The following is a 16,083-nucleotide window of genomic DNA, read 5'->3' on the forward strand; positions in this document are numbered from 1 at the left end:
AAGTTTCATAAAATCCAGCAGTGAAGCCTTTCAGTCCTGGAATTTTCTTTGTGGGGAGACTTTTTATTATGAATTCAATCTCAGTAATTTTTAATGGTCTGTTCAGTTTTTTAAATATTCTTTGTTCCATTTTGTTAGGTCATGTATATCCAGAAATTTCTCCATTTCTTCTAAGTTTTCCCAACTTGTTAGCATATATTTTTCTCAAAATAATTCCTTATGATCCTTTGAATTTCTGTAGTGTAAATTGTAATATATTCTTTTTCATCTCTAGTTTTATTTGGGTCTTCTTTATTTGGTTGGTTTAGATAAAAGCTTGTCAATTTTGTTTAACTTTCAAATAACCAGCTCTCCATTGATTTTTTTTTATGTGTGTTGTTCTTTTAAATCTATTTCATTTATTTCTGCTTGATCTTTATTATTTCTTCTAATTTTATATACAGATTATTCTTGTTCCTCTAAGATCTTGAGATGCATCATTAAGTTGTTTTATATTTTTGTATTTTTTTAAATGTAGAAACTCATTATTATGAACTTCCATTTATATTGTTTTCATTGTTTCCTATAGGTTTTGGTATATTGTTTTCATTTTAATTTGTCTCAAGGAATTTTAAAATTTTCTTCTTTTTTAATGATACACCATTCAAAAGTGTTTTGTTCAGTATCCATCTATTTGAATAATTTTTAAAGTTTCTCTTGTTATTGATTTCTAGTTTTATTCTATTGTGATCAGAAAAAATATAGGCTATCATTTCAGTTATTAGAATTGTTTTGTGTCTGTTCTACTGCAGAGAAAATTCCATGCACTGCTGAAAAGAATGTGTATTCTGCAGATATTGGGTGGAATGTTCTGTAAATATCTGTTAAGTCTACTTGATCTATAAAGTAGTTTAACTGTGTGTGTGTGTGTTTTTTTTTTTTAAACCTGGTCTAGATGACCTATTGATTGGTCAAAGTGGGGTACTAAAATCCCCAACTATTATTGTACTGGGGCCTATCTCTCCCTTTCGGTCTAATAGTGTTTGAATAATGGAGCACGAAATTTTATAAATCAATGTATATAAACTTATAATAGTAATATCTTTTTTTTTTTAAAGAGAGAGTGAGAGAGGAGAGAGAGAGAGAATTTTTAATGTTTTATTGTTTAGTTCTCGGCGGACACAACATCTTTGTTGGTATGTGGTGCTGAGGATCGAACCCGGGCCGCACGCATGCCAGGCGAGCGCGCTACTGCTTGAGCCACATCCCCAGCCCTAATAGTAATATCTTGATGAATTGATGCATTGATTAGTGACCCTATTTTGTCTTTTCTTACTGTTTTTGTTTAAAGTCTATTTGTCAGTTATAAGTATGCTACTTTTTTGTTTTTTCCAAATTTTATTTGCTTGTAATAGTATTTTCCATCCTTTCACTTTCAGTCTCTGTGTCCTTACTAATGTGAATTTCTTATAGACAGCATATTGTTAGTTCTTGTCTTTTGAGCCATTCAGTCAGTCCATATCTGTGTGTGTGTGTGTGTGTGTGTGTGTGTGTGTGTGTGTGTGTGTGTACCAGGGACTGAACTTGGGGGCACTCGATCACTGAACCACATCCCCAGTCCTATTTTTTGTGTTTTATTTAGAGACAGAGTTGTTTAGCGCCTCATTTTTTGCTGAGGCTGGCTTTGAACTTGCGATCCTCCTTCTCATCCTCCCAAGCCATTGGGATTACAGGCGTGCGCCCCATGCCTGGTTGTATCTTTTAACTGAAGAATTAAGACCATCTATATTCAGAGTTATTAATGAAACGTATGGACTTGTACTTGTCATTTTTTTCCTTCTGGTTGTTTTTAATATTCTTTGAGTCTTCCTCTTTCATCTTTGTGGTTTGATGGTATACTTTATTGATAATATTTCATTCTTTTCTATTGTTGTATATCTATTCTGGCGAGATTTATATTTTTACATGCTATTATGATGGGAGTTATTTTTCTTTCACTACTGTGTTTAAGGTTCCTTTGAGCATCTATAAAGGCTAGTCTTGCGGTCATAAATCCCTTAGTTTTTGTTTATCTTGGTAGGTCTATACTTATCCAATTCTGAACAAAAAAGCCTTGCTGGATGTAATTTTTTTTTGGCAGTTGTTTTTCTCTAAGAATTTGAAATAATATTACATTTCCTCCTGGCCTATAGGCTGTTGGTCTAGTGGGTTTACATTTAAATGTGACTTGGCACTGTTGGAGATTTAAAAATTCTTTGTCTTGTACTTTTTTTGAGGGGGGCGGGGGGCAGTACTAGAGATTGAACCTGGGCTAGTTTACCACTAAGCTATAAACCCCATCCCTTTTTATTTTGAGACAGGGTCTCACCAAGTTGCTAGGCTGACCTCCAATTTGTGATCCTCTTGCCTCAGCCTCTTGGATTTATGGGATTGCAGGTGTGTGCCACTGTCCCTGGTTGTCCTGTACTTTTGATAGTTTGACTATGGTACATTCTGGGGAGGATCATTTTTGGTCATGTCTATTTGGGGTTATATGGGTCTTGTACCTGGATGTCTATGCCTGTCAAGATTAGGGAAGCTTTTTGCTATTATTTTATTGAATAGATTTTCTATGCCCTTAATCTTTTTTTCCCTTTCGTATATGCTGATGATATAGAAGTTTGATCTTTTAATTATGTCCCATATTCCTTTCATTTTTATTTTCTTTATTTCAGTATGAATGTGATATTTCAAAAGACCTGTCTTCAACCTCTGATTCTTTTGTCCAGTTGATCTAGTCTATTGTTGAGGCTTCCAGCTGAATTTATCAAACTTATAGAGCTCTTTATTTTCAAGATTTATGATGGGTTCTTTCTCAATTTCTTTGCTGAATTTCTCACTGATGTCCCGCATTGTCTTTCTAATTGCATGTATTCCTAATTTTTCATTCTTTGTATTCTCTTAGACCTTATTGAGCTTTTAAAAATTTCTTTTGAATTTATTTTCAGTCATGTTATCTACTTTGATATTTATGGAATCTGTTACTAGAGAGTTATGATCTTTAGGATGTCATATTACCCATTTCCCCATATTTCTTGTGTTTCTATATTGAGAATTGCAGAGCTGATGAAATGGATATTTACCACCTTCATGAGATGAAATTCTTTTTTTTAAATTGTAAATGGACACAACACTTCTATTCCACTTATTTATTTTTATGTGGTGATGAGGATCTAACCCAGTGCCTCACATGTGCCAGGCAAGCACTTCACCACCAAGCCACAACCCCAGCCCCAACATGATCTTCTTAACAAGTGACTGTCTATGAAAGATATGGATATGTTTTGGCGTATCAGTTTGTTATGCAATATTATGTTTATTTCCAGCTGGGTAATACAGTGTAATCTTCCTGCAGCTTCATTGTCCTTGTTTAGTGAGTTTGAGAATAGCACATACTGTATTGGAGTTGGACAGGGCCACTATTTCTATGGGTTATGCAAGGGTAAAGATATTCTAGAAGTTGAGGCAGATGTAGTGTAGAAAGTATATGGGTGTACCCTGTGTGGTTACCCCTGCAATGGGAGTAGTGGCCTCTATTAGGTAATCAATTTTCTCAGACACTGTTGATATTGGCCCTTTTATATTAAAGAGTATCTGGTATTGGTTGCTCCTGTAGTGATGAGGAGCCTGAGGTTCTTGTCCTCTGATTAGACACTATTTTGGGCCCAGGTCCTTCATGGCTATAGGCAGGAATCACAGAACCCTTTATGTGGCACTCACACTGTCTTGTCAGCCATGCATGATCAGGGGATCACCAAAGCAGAGGACCTGTGTAGGTGTAGTCTCCTCTGAGTTTTTTGCAATTGTGAATACAGGGATTGAGCAGGATTGGGTCACTGCACAAAAATGCACTTAGCTGAAGTGCTTGCAAGGGCAGAATGTGGTTGGTACCAGGGACTTTTTTTTTCTCTGAAACTTCTTGGGCTGCATAGCCCAAGGGTAGGAAATAGTGGACATTTCCCCCCACCCCCTGATTTCTTTCAACTGTATTGCCCACCAGGTATTGAATGGGACTGGTCATGTAGGGGTAAATTCCTCTCAATTGAGATGCTCACAGGAGCCAAGGAGGGTGGAATATGGCCATTGCTGGGGAGTTACTCTCTGGACTTTCTTAGGCTGGTTGCCTCAGGGGCTGGGTTTGTGGCAGTGTTGCCTAAAACTGCCTTAGCACCTCCCTGTGAGTGGGGGAGTGGTAGAAACTCAGTTGCCCCCTACTTTGTTTTTTTTTAATTTTTTAATTTTTTATTAGTTGTTCAAAACATTACAAAGCTCTTGACATATCATATTTCATACATTTGATTCAAACGGTTTATGAACTCCCCCTACTTTGTACAGAAGTAGGGGCAGGAGAGTTTATGGGAACTGTGCAGGCAGTCATCTTGTTCCTGGTAGGTGCTATCAGGAACCATGTATAGTCGACTAGCAACAGCCCCGGTCTCACAGGGCAGGTTCCTGGATCCCCTAGTCCTTGTGGGTGGCTCTGACTCTACTGTACAGCCCTTTCAGTGAGTCTCTGTCAGGTCACTCCAGCCAGCCAGATCTGGCTCATGAGGCAGCCACCTGCTGAGCAGCTTAGGAATGTCAATGGGGTCCCAAAGATGGGAACATATAGAAGCTTCTGACCCTTAAAGTAGTCTAAATTCAGATAGGCCCTCTGAGGATGGCTCCTGGCTACTGCACCCTGGGGATCTCTCTGGAGATGAAGTAAATTCTTTTCTAAAATCAGATTACTCTGCTCATTTTAGGCCCTTTATCTATTTAAGCTGTAAGTCTGCAAAGGGCCAAGAAACTTTCAGTTGTTCAGGATTGTCAGTATTTGAGCTTAGAGTTTTCTGGGATTCTTTGACCCTTATCTTTGTGCACTTTCCCTTGCCCTGCTTCGGAGCTGGGGTGGTAGATGGTGGATATTTTATTTATCTAACTACAGTGCTGCCCTATCTCATTTTTTTCTGTTGTGTTACTGAAGTGGCTAAAAGTCATAGTGTGACCCCACTCTATCTCTAGTTCTCCTGTGAAACAAGATAATGTGCACCCAAACAATGAGCCTTCAGTCTCTAATGCTAATTATAATTAAAAATAATCAGGGCTCCTTGTAGAATAGCTGATTCCATGTTTGGAGCAGAAAAATTGAAGATGGACTTGGCATATATTATCTTACTCCTTACAAAATTCAACCTATTTTTGGCTTTTAATGGTTAGCAGTGGAAGTAGGAACCAGGAGATCCAGTGTGGATTTATTTGCAGAAGACAAATAATTTCCACTTTATCAATCTTGAGTGACATTGATTTTTATCAAATCATTTCAGAAAATCACGTGATATCCTTGTGAATAGACAAAGAAATGTAGAGTGGATTTTAGGACAACTATATGAAGTCAGACTATCAAACAATAGATAAATAGATGATTTGCAAGTGGGCAGAAAGAATCCAATGGCATTTAGAAAAGCTTAATCCTTGATTCTTGACCTTTTAATTCAACATTTCTATTAATAACTAGAATGATGACATGCTTATAAAATTTAGGTAGGACACAGTTATGAGGGTTGGCCTACTTGCCCTGCAAGAGTGTTCTAAAAGATACCTTTAGTTTGGAACAAGGCTTGAACATGAATCATTTGAAATTTAATAAGAGCAAGCATAAGATATTGAACAAGCATAAGTACTTAGTCTTTCAAAATAAATAGCCTACAATGAGAAACCACTAAATTTTTAAAAGTTGAATAAGGAAGATCTAGGGTTATTAGTTAATCTAACTCAAAATGTTAATAGCATTTTTTTTCTTAGGCAATCATATTAATCTAACTCAAAATGTTAATAGCATTTTTTTTCCTAAGCAACCATATTATACTATCGTGGGCTAAATTAGTGTCTAGAGCAAGGATCATAAAACTTTCTCTGCAAAGGGCCAAATATTAAATATTTTAATTTTTTGTTTGGCTTTATGATCTGTCACAACTACACAATTCTGCCCCTATAGTATGAAAAGAGCCAGAGAAAATAAAGAAATAAACATGGCCATGTTCCAATGACCTTATTTATAGAGACAAATTTCAATTTTGGATCATTTTTACATATCATGAGAGATTCTTTTGATTTTTAAAACTTTTAAAATGTAGGGGAAAAAATCATGTTTAGTGTGGGCCATACACAGATAGATGGCAGGTGGGAGTGACTGGTAGGCACAGTGTTCTGACCCTGATCTAGATCAAAAGGCTAATCTGCCTTGATCAAAATTTCCTGGCAATGAGGGCAACTTAAACCCTAGCATAACAAGTGGAGAAGGGAGACATGTTTTCTCATAAGAGAAAAATGAAGAGCATGAGGGACATTGAATAACACCCCAAAGGCTGTCATATGATTAGAAGATAATATATCTGTGTTGTCTTACCAACCAGCACAATGACAGGATATTTCAGGGAGGCAAATTTAACTGAGTACAAGGAAGAATTTTCTATCAGAGCTGCTCCACCATAAAGTAGGCTGCCCGTCAGAGTCATCTTTCTGCTATTTCTCAAGAATGTTACTTGGGATTCTTCACAGAGGTGGGAATCAGTGAAAATTTAGAAATGTTATAAAGTAAACCTAACCTTCAAAAATCCTTTGGACCTCTTGATTAATATACTTCTTTATTTCTTCAAATGAAACTGCATCAGCCTAAAGAAGAAAAAAGATGAGTCTATTAAAATAGAACACAGAAAAAATGAATTAAGAATAGAAATTTTGGGTTGGCATGCACACTTAACTTTTGTAGAAATACATTTTTCAAGCAAAAATGCTTTTGGCAATTGTACTGTATAATAAATATCTTTTGATCAAATGCTGAGAATAAGTTGAAGTGCATAATTGCTTTAAAAGCTGTGAACTAGAATGGTGTCTAGTGATATTAACATATTTTCTATTAGTGGAGAGACATAGCTTCATACAATTAGGAAAGTTCCTGTTATTTCATTTTATAAAGTTAACCTAAACAGCATTATCTTGATGTTCAAATCTCAATCACAACTTCCAACCAATCCCTTGACACAGGCAAGAGTCCTTGTTTGATATTACAATATCCATAAAGAGAAGCTGGAAGAGAACTTAAGGTATGCTGAATTAATCTTTTTTTAATATTTATTTATATAGTTATATGTGGACATAATGTCTTTATTTTACTTTATGTGGTGCTGAGGATTGAACCCAGGGCCTCATGCATGCTAGGCGAGCACTCTACCTCTGAACCACAATCCCAGCCCTGGATTACTCTTTATAAAATATTTTATCCATGAAATAAAACATTAAATTTTGCCCACTTCATGACAATTCTATAATTTACATGTAATAAGCATTAAATGTATCAAGCAATTTTATTAATGGAAAATGTCATTGAGATCTAATAAAGTAGGTAAATCTTGTCAGTTAAATTTTTAACCCTTGACCAATGGTGTTTTGCATGCATTTGATAATGAATCTAACACTTATAAAGTTTTGTTATAAAACCTTGGTAATTTTAAAAGGGAGTTATTTTCATAATGATTAGAATTTTAAATTTTACTATTCTTTATATTTGGTTATTAAGGTATTCTGGGCAATAAATATATCCTGTACAATGTAATGTAGATTAGATATTGTGACATAGGGAATCATCCCCATTGCTTTCTATGTATGTTTCAGATATGGACATGAACAAAGATTATAATGGGATATGTAGTTAGATGAGCAACTTGGAAGATCCATGGGAAATCACCGTGCAGTGAGACTTTCAGACTGGAGCATGGCTTCAACTTTTCTCTTTAATTAGTGAGTCCTAATTTATAAAAGTTCCTTTATAAAAGTGGAATGGAGGGCTGGGTTTGTAGCTCAGTTGGTAGAGTGCTTGCCTAGTATGTGTGATCACTGAGTTAGATTTTCAGCATCACAAATAAATGTCTATTGACAACTAAAAAACAATTTAAAAAAAAAGTGGAATGGAAAGACACTCCTCTCAGATGGGTTGTGAAGATCAAGTGAGGTGATGCACAGCAAGGCTTAGAGGATCTGGCACAGAAATTCAAAAACAACAGAAACCAGCTTAAGTGTATTTTACATATTTTAAAAAGCATTATCATTGCTTTCATTATAAATGAGGTATATGGTTGATAAAGCTCGGAGCTCCTGAAGGGCTCAGCACTACTTACCGGAGGGCCAGGGATTCCTGGGGATCCTGGAGGGCCTTGGTGGCCAGGGGATCCCATGGAGCCCTTGTTTCCTGGTGGCCCCATAGGACCTATAGCTCCTTTCATGCCTGTAAGGCCTGGTTTTCCCCGTTCACCTTGTGGACCTCTATCTCCTGGGATTCCCTGATCACCCTGTTGGAAGGAGAGGAAAGAAAAGAATGATCCTTTCTAGAACCTCATCAGCTGTGGCTAAGAACAAAGTTTTTGGATTCATAGTTGCATTTATTCACTGTTGGACCATGGATAAGTGACTTAAGCTTTGTCACTTAAGCTTCCTTTCTTATAGGGATATTAATAGGATCTACTAGGTAGGGCATTGTTGGGAAATACACGAATTAACCCAAGTAGAGTGCTGAGAACAATGTCTGGTACCTTGGAAGCACTAAAGATATAATTGTTATTGATGAAAACAGTTGTACTCAGTTGCCTGTCTAGAATGATGGAATTTCAGAAAAGTCAATATCAGTAGTCACTTCAGGCCTGGATCTCCTTCATAATAATAAAGGAATATTGCCAGTGGGATCTCATCAGAGATCCTCCATGTAAAAAATCTTCAGGACACTCAGAACCTCTTCTACATTGTGAACTTTCGATTTTTTGCTCTTCCTGTGCTCTCATATTTGGCCTTTATTAGACTCTTTGAGTTTGTCTTCTGTGCTCGTGTCTTACCTGTTCGTGTGCGTGCATGCACATGTATTCACTGTGTCCTAAATATATACAACTCATGAAGGTGAGAGATGAGAAAGCCATTGTAAAGGTTCGAAGCAGGTGCCTGGAGGAGGGTTGTCACTGAGATAGTTTACTCAGTGGCATAAATGAACTACAAGAGAATTTCTTGAAGATGTCAGAAAAAATTAGGAATGAGATCATATTAGATGTTCCTGAAGTTTCTTTAATGTTGTCTTTTATGCTGCAATATGTCCACTAGTATATGCAAAAGAGGGAGACAGTGCACACACAGTGGGTGCTTCAGTTACAGATTTTCAAACATTTAGTTGCACAATTCTAGGAGGTGATGTCCACACCAAATGTGATGGACTGGTGCTTGTGCTTCCCTGAGTTTCATCACATTAATCTTTCATTTGTAATTATTTTGCAGAAGGACAAAATGTGTCATCTTGGTTTTAAAGAGTAAAAATAAATGAACAATTATAGAGACCTTTTGTGATCACAGGATGTGACGAGAGAATCCATATACAAAGAGAAAATGGATGGATCTAATATCAGTGCTACTGTATCTTAGTTATAAAAATGTATCTGTACAGATACATCAACCCAGCATATGTTGGGAGAAATTCCTGAGATAACTTAAAAATAAAAATAAAAAAAAAACTGCAGAAGAAGGGGACTAGTTAAGTGAAATAAGGCATATCCAAAAAGTCAAACATAAAGCCATTAAAATGTAGATGTAGATTTATATTTACAGACAAGGACAGTCATTGTATATTGGTAGATGAAAATAATTTACAAAACACATATTTTTCAGAAGACTATTTGTTTATATTGGTATATATAAATATGTTTAAGTGTATTATGTATAAGGGTGAGAAATGAAAATATGTCCAAAGTACCAGTGTTTCTCTGTGTAAGGAGACAAGGCAAACTTTTTTTAAAAATTGATATTTTGTTCATATTTCTTTTAATTAACATGATTTTTTAAAGAGAGAGAGAGAGAGAGAGAGAGAACTTTTTTAATATTTATTTTTTAGTTTTCGGTGGACACAAAATCTTTATTTGTATGTGGTGCTGAGGATCAAACCCAGGCCGCACGCATGCCAGGTGAACACGCGACCACTTGAGCCACATCCCAGCCCCAAATTAACATGATTTTTTAAAATTAGTAAACTAGACAATAGTACACAAACATGTGCCACACGTGTGCATAATAGCAACCCTACATAGAACGATGCAGGGTAATCTCAAGTAACTGGCAATAGTGGCACAATGCCAGTCCTACTAGAATACATCAAGGTTTAATTAAGAAAAGAGTGTCATGTTTCAATAACATTAGCAGCAACCCAAATGGTTTACATAAAGGCAAATCACATAAATGGCATTACTACAACTTCCTTACAAATGCACTTCCCCTTTCTATTTCTCTACTTCCTCACACCATCTTCCTTATTCTCCTGAGAACCCCTGATGGAGAGGGATACTAATCAGGGCAGTTTTGGTTCCCAGGAGGTATGTAGTGAGGTCTGAAGACACTAAGAGTGGCCACAATTAGAGGGATAGTGGTGCTATTGCATCTAGCAGGTAGAGGCCAGGGATACTGTTGAGCATTCTTCAGTACACAGGACAGCCAGCAACATCACTTATCTGCCCCCAAATACTAACAGTGCTGAGGTTGAGAAAACCCTCTCTAGGTAAAAGGAATCATGGGCAATGGTTAGAGTAGGCATATGTGTGTAGGACAATAGGTGGGCAAAGCTTTCCAAACAGAATAGCAAAGTAGAATTAGGTATGTATAAAGGCCAAAGTGGCAGGTGTACCTGCCATGTGACCTGTTTCTGGGTCTTTTATCATGTTTTATACCTAATAGAGATCTTGGGTCATATACACCTAGACCTTTTCATATTAGGAGATTTTGAGGTATCTACGTGCATAATTGTGTAATTAACATGATGGTACAGTTATAATTAGTTTGAATAGCAATCACAATAGTAATATACATACCCGTTCTCCTTTGGGGCCTCGGTCTCCAGGTTTACCCATGATGCCCTGAAAAACAGATGTCAACATTAAAGTCACTACTTGCTGAGATTCTTAATCAATCTGATTGACTACAATGTTGGTAGATATTCTGGATGCACTTACATATTAGAATTTTAATTTTACCTGGCATTTCACATACCTGAGCACCTGGTAATCCATCTTTTCCATTTATTCCCTATCAAGACAAAAATGATCAATACTTTTAATTTTTCAATAACAGACATAAACACAACAAAAGGGTAAAGATTCAAGGACAGTTTCTTAATTATACTTGTTAGAGTTTGCTGAGTCAATGTGGTAAAATAGAAAAACAAATCAACAGACAGCCCTGAGTTCAAATTCTGATCCTGTCATTTACTAGTTCCATCAACCTCAGTAGCATCAGATACTTCACTTGTAAAGTGAGGAATGGACTTAGAACTAAGGATTCAGCAAGATAAAACATAGCTCCCCATGGTAGTAGCCAAAGGTTCTTTCCACACTTATTTTCCTGTTTAGGTGCATTCTGGGAGATAAGAAGGTGCCCCAGGACACTAGGTGGTTGGGGCACAGAATTTTTGTTACCTTGTAACAAAATTTCCAGCATACAGAGTCTCTTGGTAACCATCTCAGTTACTAATGAGGGAATTTTACAACCTGGCCAGAGTCTTATCCTACTATGAAATAAGTTGTCAGCCACAGAACATTGTTATTCTTCAGCTAGAAAATATGAAAAGAAAGCTAGAAATCTGTAACCATGGTTTTTAAGACTATTAAGTAGTGACTTTTTATTAGAAAACTGGAAGTTTGCTAAACTTTAAAAGGCAGTTTGGGAAGTGGTAATAAAGCCTAGGCCTGCTCGGAGATTTATAGGACTGGGAGAACAACTGGCCAGGAGGTAGATAGGAGGAGGAAAAGTACTCGGGGTCAAACCAAATACCCAGGGCCCAACAGCAGATGTGTTTTGGAGATTTGATTTGAAGAGAGAGCGATCAAGGTAAGGAACATGATTTCTTGGCCAGCAGGTGATTGCATGGGAATGCTCCTCTGAAAAGCCTGAGAGACTTTTATTGTGCTGGGATGAATTTTGTGAGGATGGAACTGCAGACAGCTGCAGGTCTTCCCTGCTGTAAATTTCGCTGATATCTGTCACAGTTGATAACCCAACTGCAGCCTCTCAACCTCTCTGAACTATCCTGGGAATTATCTACAGTACTTTAACTAAGAACAGATTACCTGAAGAGCATGGTTCAAAGAATTTATTACATTTCAGGTACACAAGCAACAAAGATAAAGCTCATTAAGGAGAGGAAGAAACAATTGTCACTTGAATAAAAGAAGATAGATCTACTGTAAAAATGTAACTCATGCTTTTGGTAATAATATAAGAAAAGAAATAAGCCTGTCCTTTTTTTACCTTCAAGTAATTTAGCCAAGACTATCATTAGAGTGTACCCCTTTGTATATAAAGGGGTACAGGAGTCCTGCTTTGGAAATTATTATTTATTTGTTTGTTTTTTTTTAAAAACTCCTGGGTATTTGCCTCTCTCCTTGCCTCACTTGTCTGCCAGAACCTTATACCTGGGTATGACCAATTTTGTGCTGGCCCCACACCTGCCTCTGAGCAGTGACTGGCTGAAGAAAACTGTATCTCTTAGCTCACATGTCCTAAGTATGTGATGGCAGATTGCAAGCAGCTACTCTGTTGCCATGTTATCCTTCTATTTCCCAATTTGATTCCTTTTCCTTCTCTCCAAAAGTACTCTTTCATATATTTTCCTGTTTCTTCAAACCTCTAGCATTAATGCTCTACTCCTCATACCTATCAGATGACCTCAATTCTTTCACTGGGACAATAAAAATGAGAGAACTCCTTCACCTTCTCTTTACCAGCTTGTTCCATCAACCTTGTACCCCAACTTCTGTAGTGCTACCTCCACCCTTCACAGCTAAGGATGAATGACAGTCTTCCTAGTTAAAATGAATTTTCACCTTTAAGCAGGGGGAGAGGACAGACAGCTTACTTAATGTGTCATGAAAATTTTCCCCTCTCAACTGACCCTTTCTTATCAAGATACTAACATGCTGTAATCTCTCCCATCAGTGACCTCCACATCTTAAAATCCAGTGGAAAATTCTCAGCTATTCTATTACTTATTTGTATGTTATCACTCCTTAACTAAAACACTTAGTTCACTTGACACCAATGAAACTCCATTTGTCTGGTTTTCTTCACATCTCATTGGCTGTACCTCCCGGTCTTCTTTGCTAGACCTTTTTAATATTCTAAGTGCCTTCTTCCCTACGTTTCCACAGTGACTCCATTTTATCCAGGCCCAGGTTTAAATACCCAAATCTTTCCAATCCTGATCTCTTCATTAATTCTGGATGCATATATCCCCAGCATACTTGACATTTCCACTATCTTTTAGTGCTTCAATATGAATGTGTACAAAATGGAGAACTCTTGGTTCTATTCCCAAACACCTACTATCTCCAATCTTCCCCATTTTGCCAAGTGACACTACTTTCATATGGTTGCTCAGATTCCAAACCACAGCTTTGACTGGTGTGTCCCTCACATTTCACTTTCAGCCTAACAGCAAGTCTTGTCAGCTGTCCCTTTAGTGAACCTCCTAACTCGCCCTAACCATGACCAGCTGATTTCTACCACCCTTATTTCTCATGGATGTGCTTCTTACAGTCTAATCTTCATACAAACAGAGTATTAAAGTGTAATCTGAATTTTGTTCCCTGCTATAAAAGTTCCAAAAGGTTTCCATCATTTTTCAGATGAAAGTCAAACTCCATTCCAATGCTTAGAATTCCTGTGGGCTGGCCACTGTTTACCTCTCCCTCAGTGTATCCCCCATTCTTCTCTCTCAGTTCATCTTGACTTCATGCCATTTGCTATTCCTTGACCTCACCCCACTCACTTCTATACTAGCCATTTCTTTTGCCTGAAATGATTTTTTCCAACTTCTTCATGACTTGATCTCTTTAATGCTCAAAGTGCAAGCTATCTCTGACCACCTAATTTAAGTCATACTGTAGTGCTTCACTCTAGCTATTCTTCTACCTGCAAATGTGGGTGTGTATTTGTTGACTGTTCTTACACTAGAAGACAAACCCCATGGGTTGTCAGCACCAGAACTGTGCTCAGCGTGTAGCAGGTGTTCAAGGATTATTTGTTGAATGAAAAATTATTTTTTATATAATCCTCTGGGGACCCAATAGTAAGATTTTACAAGACAGGGGTTAGGAATGGGGACTTGGTAAGGGGTGGTGAAGAGCAGGGAATATAATCAATATTTACTGAGCACTTCCCACAGCCAGGCACTGGGAATCCTCCCATATGTCATGTCACTTAACTGATTCACAATAATGAATCATAGTTCAGATTCAAATGGATCATAGTTCAGACTCAAATGGATCATAGTTCAGACTCAAATCTTCTCTATAAATTGCATATACTTTCCATTTATCATATTGCCTTAGGGAATATGGTGTCAAGAAATACACCAATCCTGATGTTTCACAGAGGTATTGAACTAGCTTCGTAAGCCTTGTGATGCTTGCTAATTCACTTTTAATCTTCCCCTTCTCCTGAGTTCCCTTTCCCACACAGACTACAGCAAATAAATAAGCAAAAGAGGCAATGACCTTCCATAAAGAATAACTCTGAGAGTGAGCATGTCTGATTCATCTTCTATCTTCTCCCTCATGACCCTGTGCATCCTTAGCAAACAATAGGGACTAGACAAATATATGTTGAATAGGAATGCTTTTTTGAAGTGTTGCATCAATGCTATATATCAGTAGTTAAGAGCTCTTGTAGGACATGAGGGAATGATACATCAGCAGCAGTGATTTATGAAAGTGTGAGAACAAGGCTTATATTTTAAAGGAGGGAATTTGAGAAAATAGCTTCTACTTTAGTCTTCACATACAGATATTATATCTGTGAGTCTTTGGTTTCTTTGTAATTTAGTAAATGACAGGCCATTTTATTTATTTCTTCACTCTGGATTTTAGACTAAAGAAATAATGAGAACTTTCCAGGCACTTAAAACAAACGTCTGACCTTTTTCATCACTGAGATGTAAAAATACCATATAGAGAGCTAGGAAACTCATTTAAAATCCCCACTTAGGCCCCTCCAAATCCATTGTAGAACCTACCTTCTTTAAAACTGTTTTTTCAAATCTCCCAATTTCGGAGGAGATGGGTAAAGAGGTAATGCTTGGAACACTTCTCTAAATGGCAAATTTTAAATAGTAAAAGAAAAGACTTACTGGCTTTCCAGAGGGTCCTTCTGGTCCAGGGAAACCAATATCTCCAATAGGTCCCCTTTCACCCTATAAACGTGTCCACAGAAAAAATTAATTGCCAATACATGCTTTAAAACAGCTTGCAAATACAAAAAAAGTACAAATATGATGAAAGTGGCAACTCACTGGCTCCCCTGGAACTCCTGGAGGCCCTGGGGTACCTGGCTTCCCCTGATAAAGCAAGTCAGAGATGTGTTAGGAGCCAAGCTACTGAATGATGCCATGTGCTTCACCATGACTTTCAAGTGCTACCAGGGCAGTAGGTCTTGACGTTAAAATGGCATTCCTAAAAGGACAGAGTCCAGGGCATTCTGTAGACTATACTCTAGATTGGAGCGCTGCTCTCCGTACATTTGTGTGGAGGGGTGGAAGGACAGAATGCTTTTGAAAATGTTAAACCAATGTATCCTCATTATTGGAAATCCCCCTTATTCTTCCCCCCACCCCCGGCAGCTCATCTTTAGAAGAGAAGAAGAGCAAAGAAGGTCAAAGAAGTCTCCCCAGGCTTTCAATTTCACAAGAAAGTTTTTCTGTTCATAGTAGAACAGCTTTTTTTTTTTTTTTTTTTTTTTTTTTTTAAAAAGCACTGGCTTGGTTTGAAAATCCATGTTTCTGTTGAAATGGGGCAGTGAAAGATTGCTTCAATCTACTGTGGTATGGAGGATGGACACTATGGAGATAGGGAGACCACGGGGAAGACACTCTTCTCCTGAGAAGTGCCAAAGTGTCCATCCCAGGCCTATGGTATTGCTCTTGAAGGAACTACCTTCTACCCCTTGCACCTAACATGGTTGGAAAAACAGACAAGATGGGATGTAGGTGTGGGGCTGAGAGATGTGAAATCC

General features: G+C 37.5%; 1 protein-coding gene across 3 annotated transcripts in view; it reads right to left on the minus strand.

The window, feature by feature from the left end:
• Positions 1-16,083, minus strand: part of Col19a1 (collagen type XIX alpha 1 chain) — a 315,752-nt gene that overhangs the window by 24,708 nt on the left and 274,961 nt on the right. For all 3 annotated transcript variants that reach the window (XM_078019810.1, XM_078019809.1, XM_078019808.1), the window contains 6 exons: positions 15,365-15,409; positions 15,203-15,265; positions 11,068-11,103; positions 10,890-10,934; positions 8,175-8,345; positions 6,606-6,672 (listed from right to left, as the gene is read on the minus strand). In XM_078019810.1, the coding sequence (XP_077875936.1) occupies positions 6,606-6,672; positions 8,175-8,345; positions 10,890-10,934; positions 11,068-11,103; positions 15,203-15,265; positions 15,365-15,409 (427 nt within the window). The remainder of the gene's footprint in view (positions 1-6,605; positions 6,673-8,174; positions 8,346-10,889; positions 10,935-11,067; positions 11,104-15,202; positions 15,266-15,364; positions 15,410-16,083) is intronic.

This window comes from Ictidomys tridecemlineatus, chromosome 8, assembly GCF_052094955.1.
Source record: "Ictidomys tridecemlineatus isolate mIctTri1 chromosome 8, mIctTri1.hap1, whole genome shotgun sequence".
Lineage (NCBI taxonomy): Eukaryota > Metazoa > Chordata > Mammalia > Rodentia > Sciuridae > Ictidomys > Ictidomys tridecemlineatus.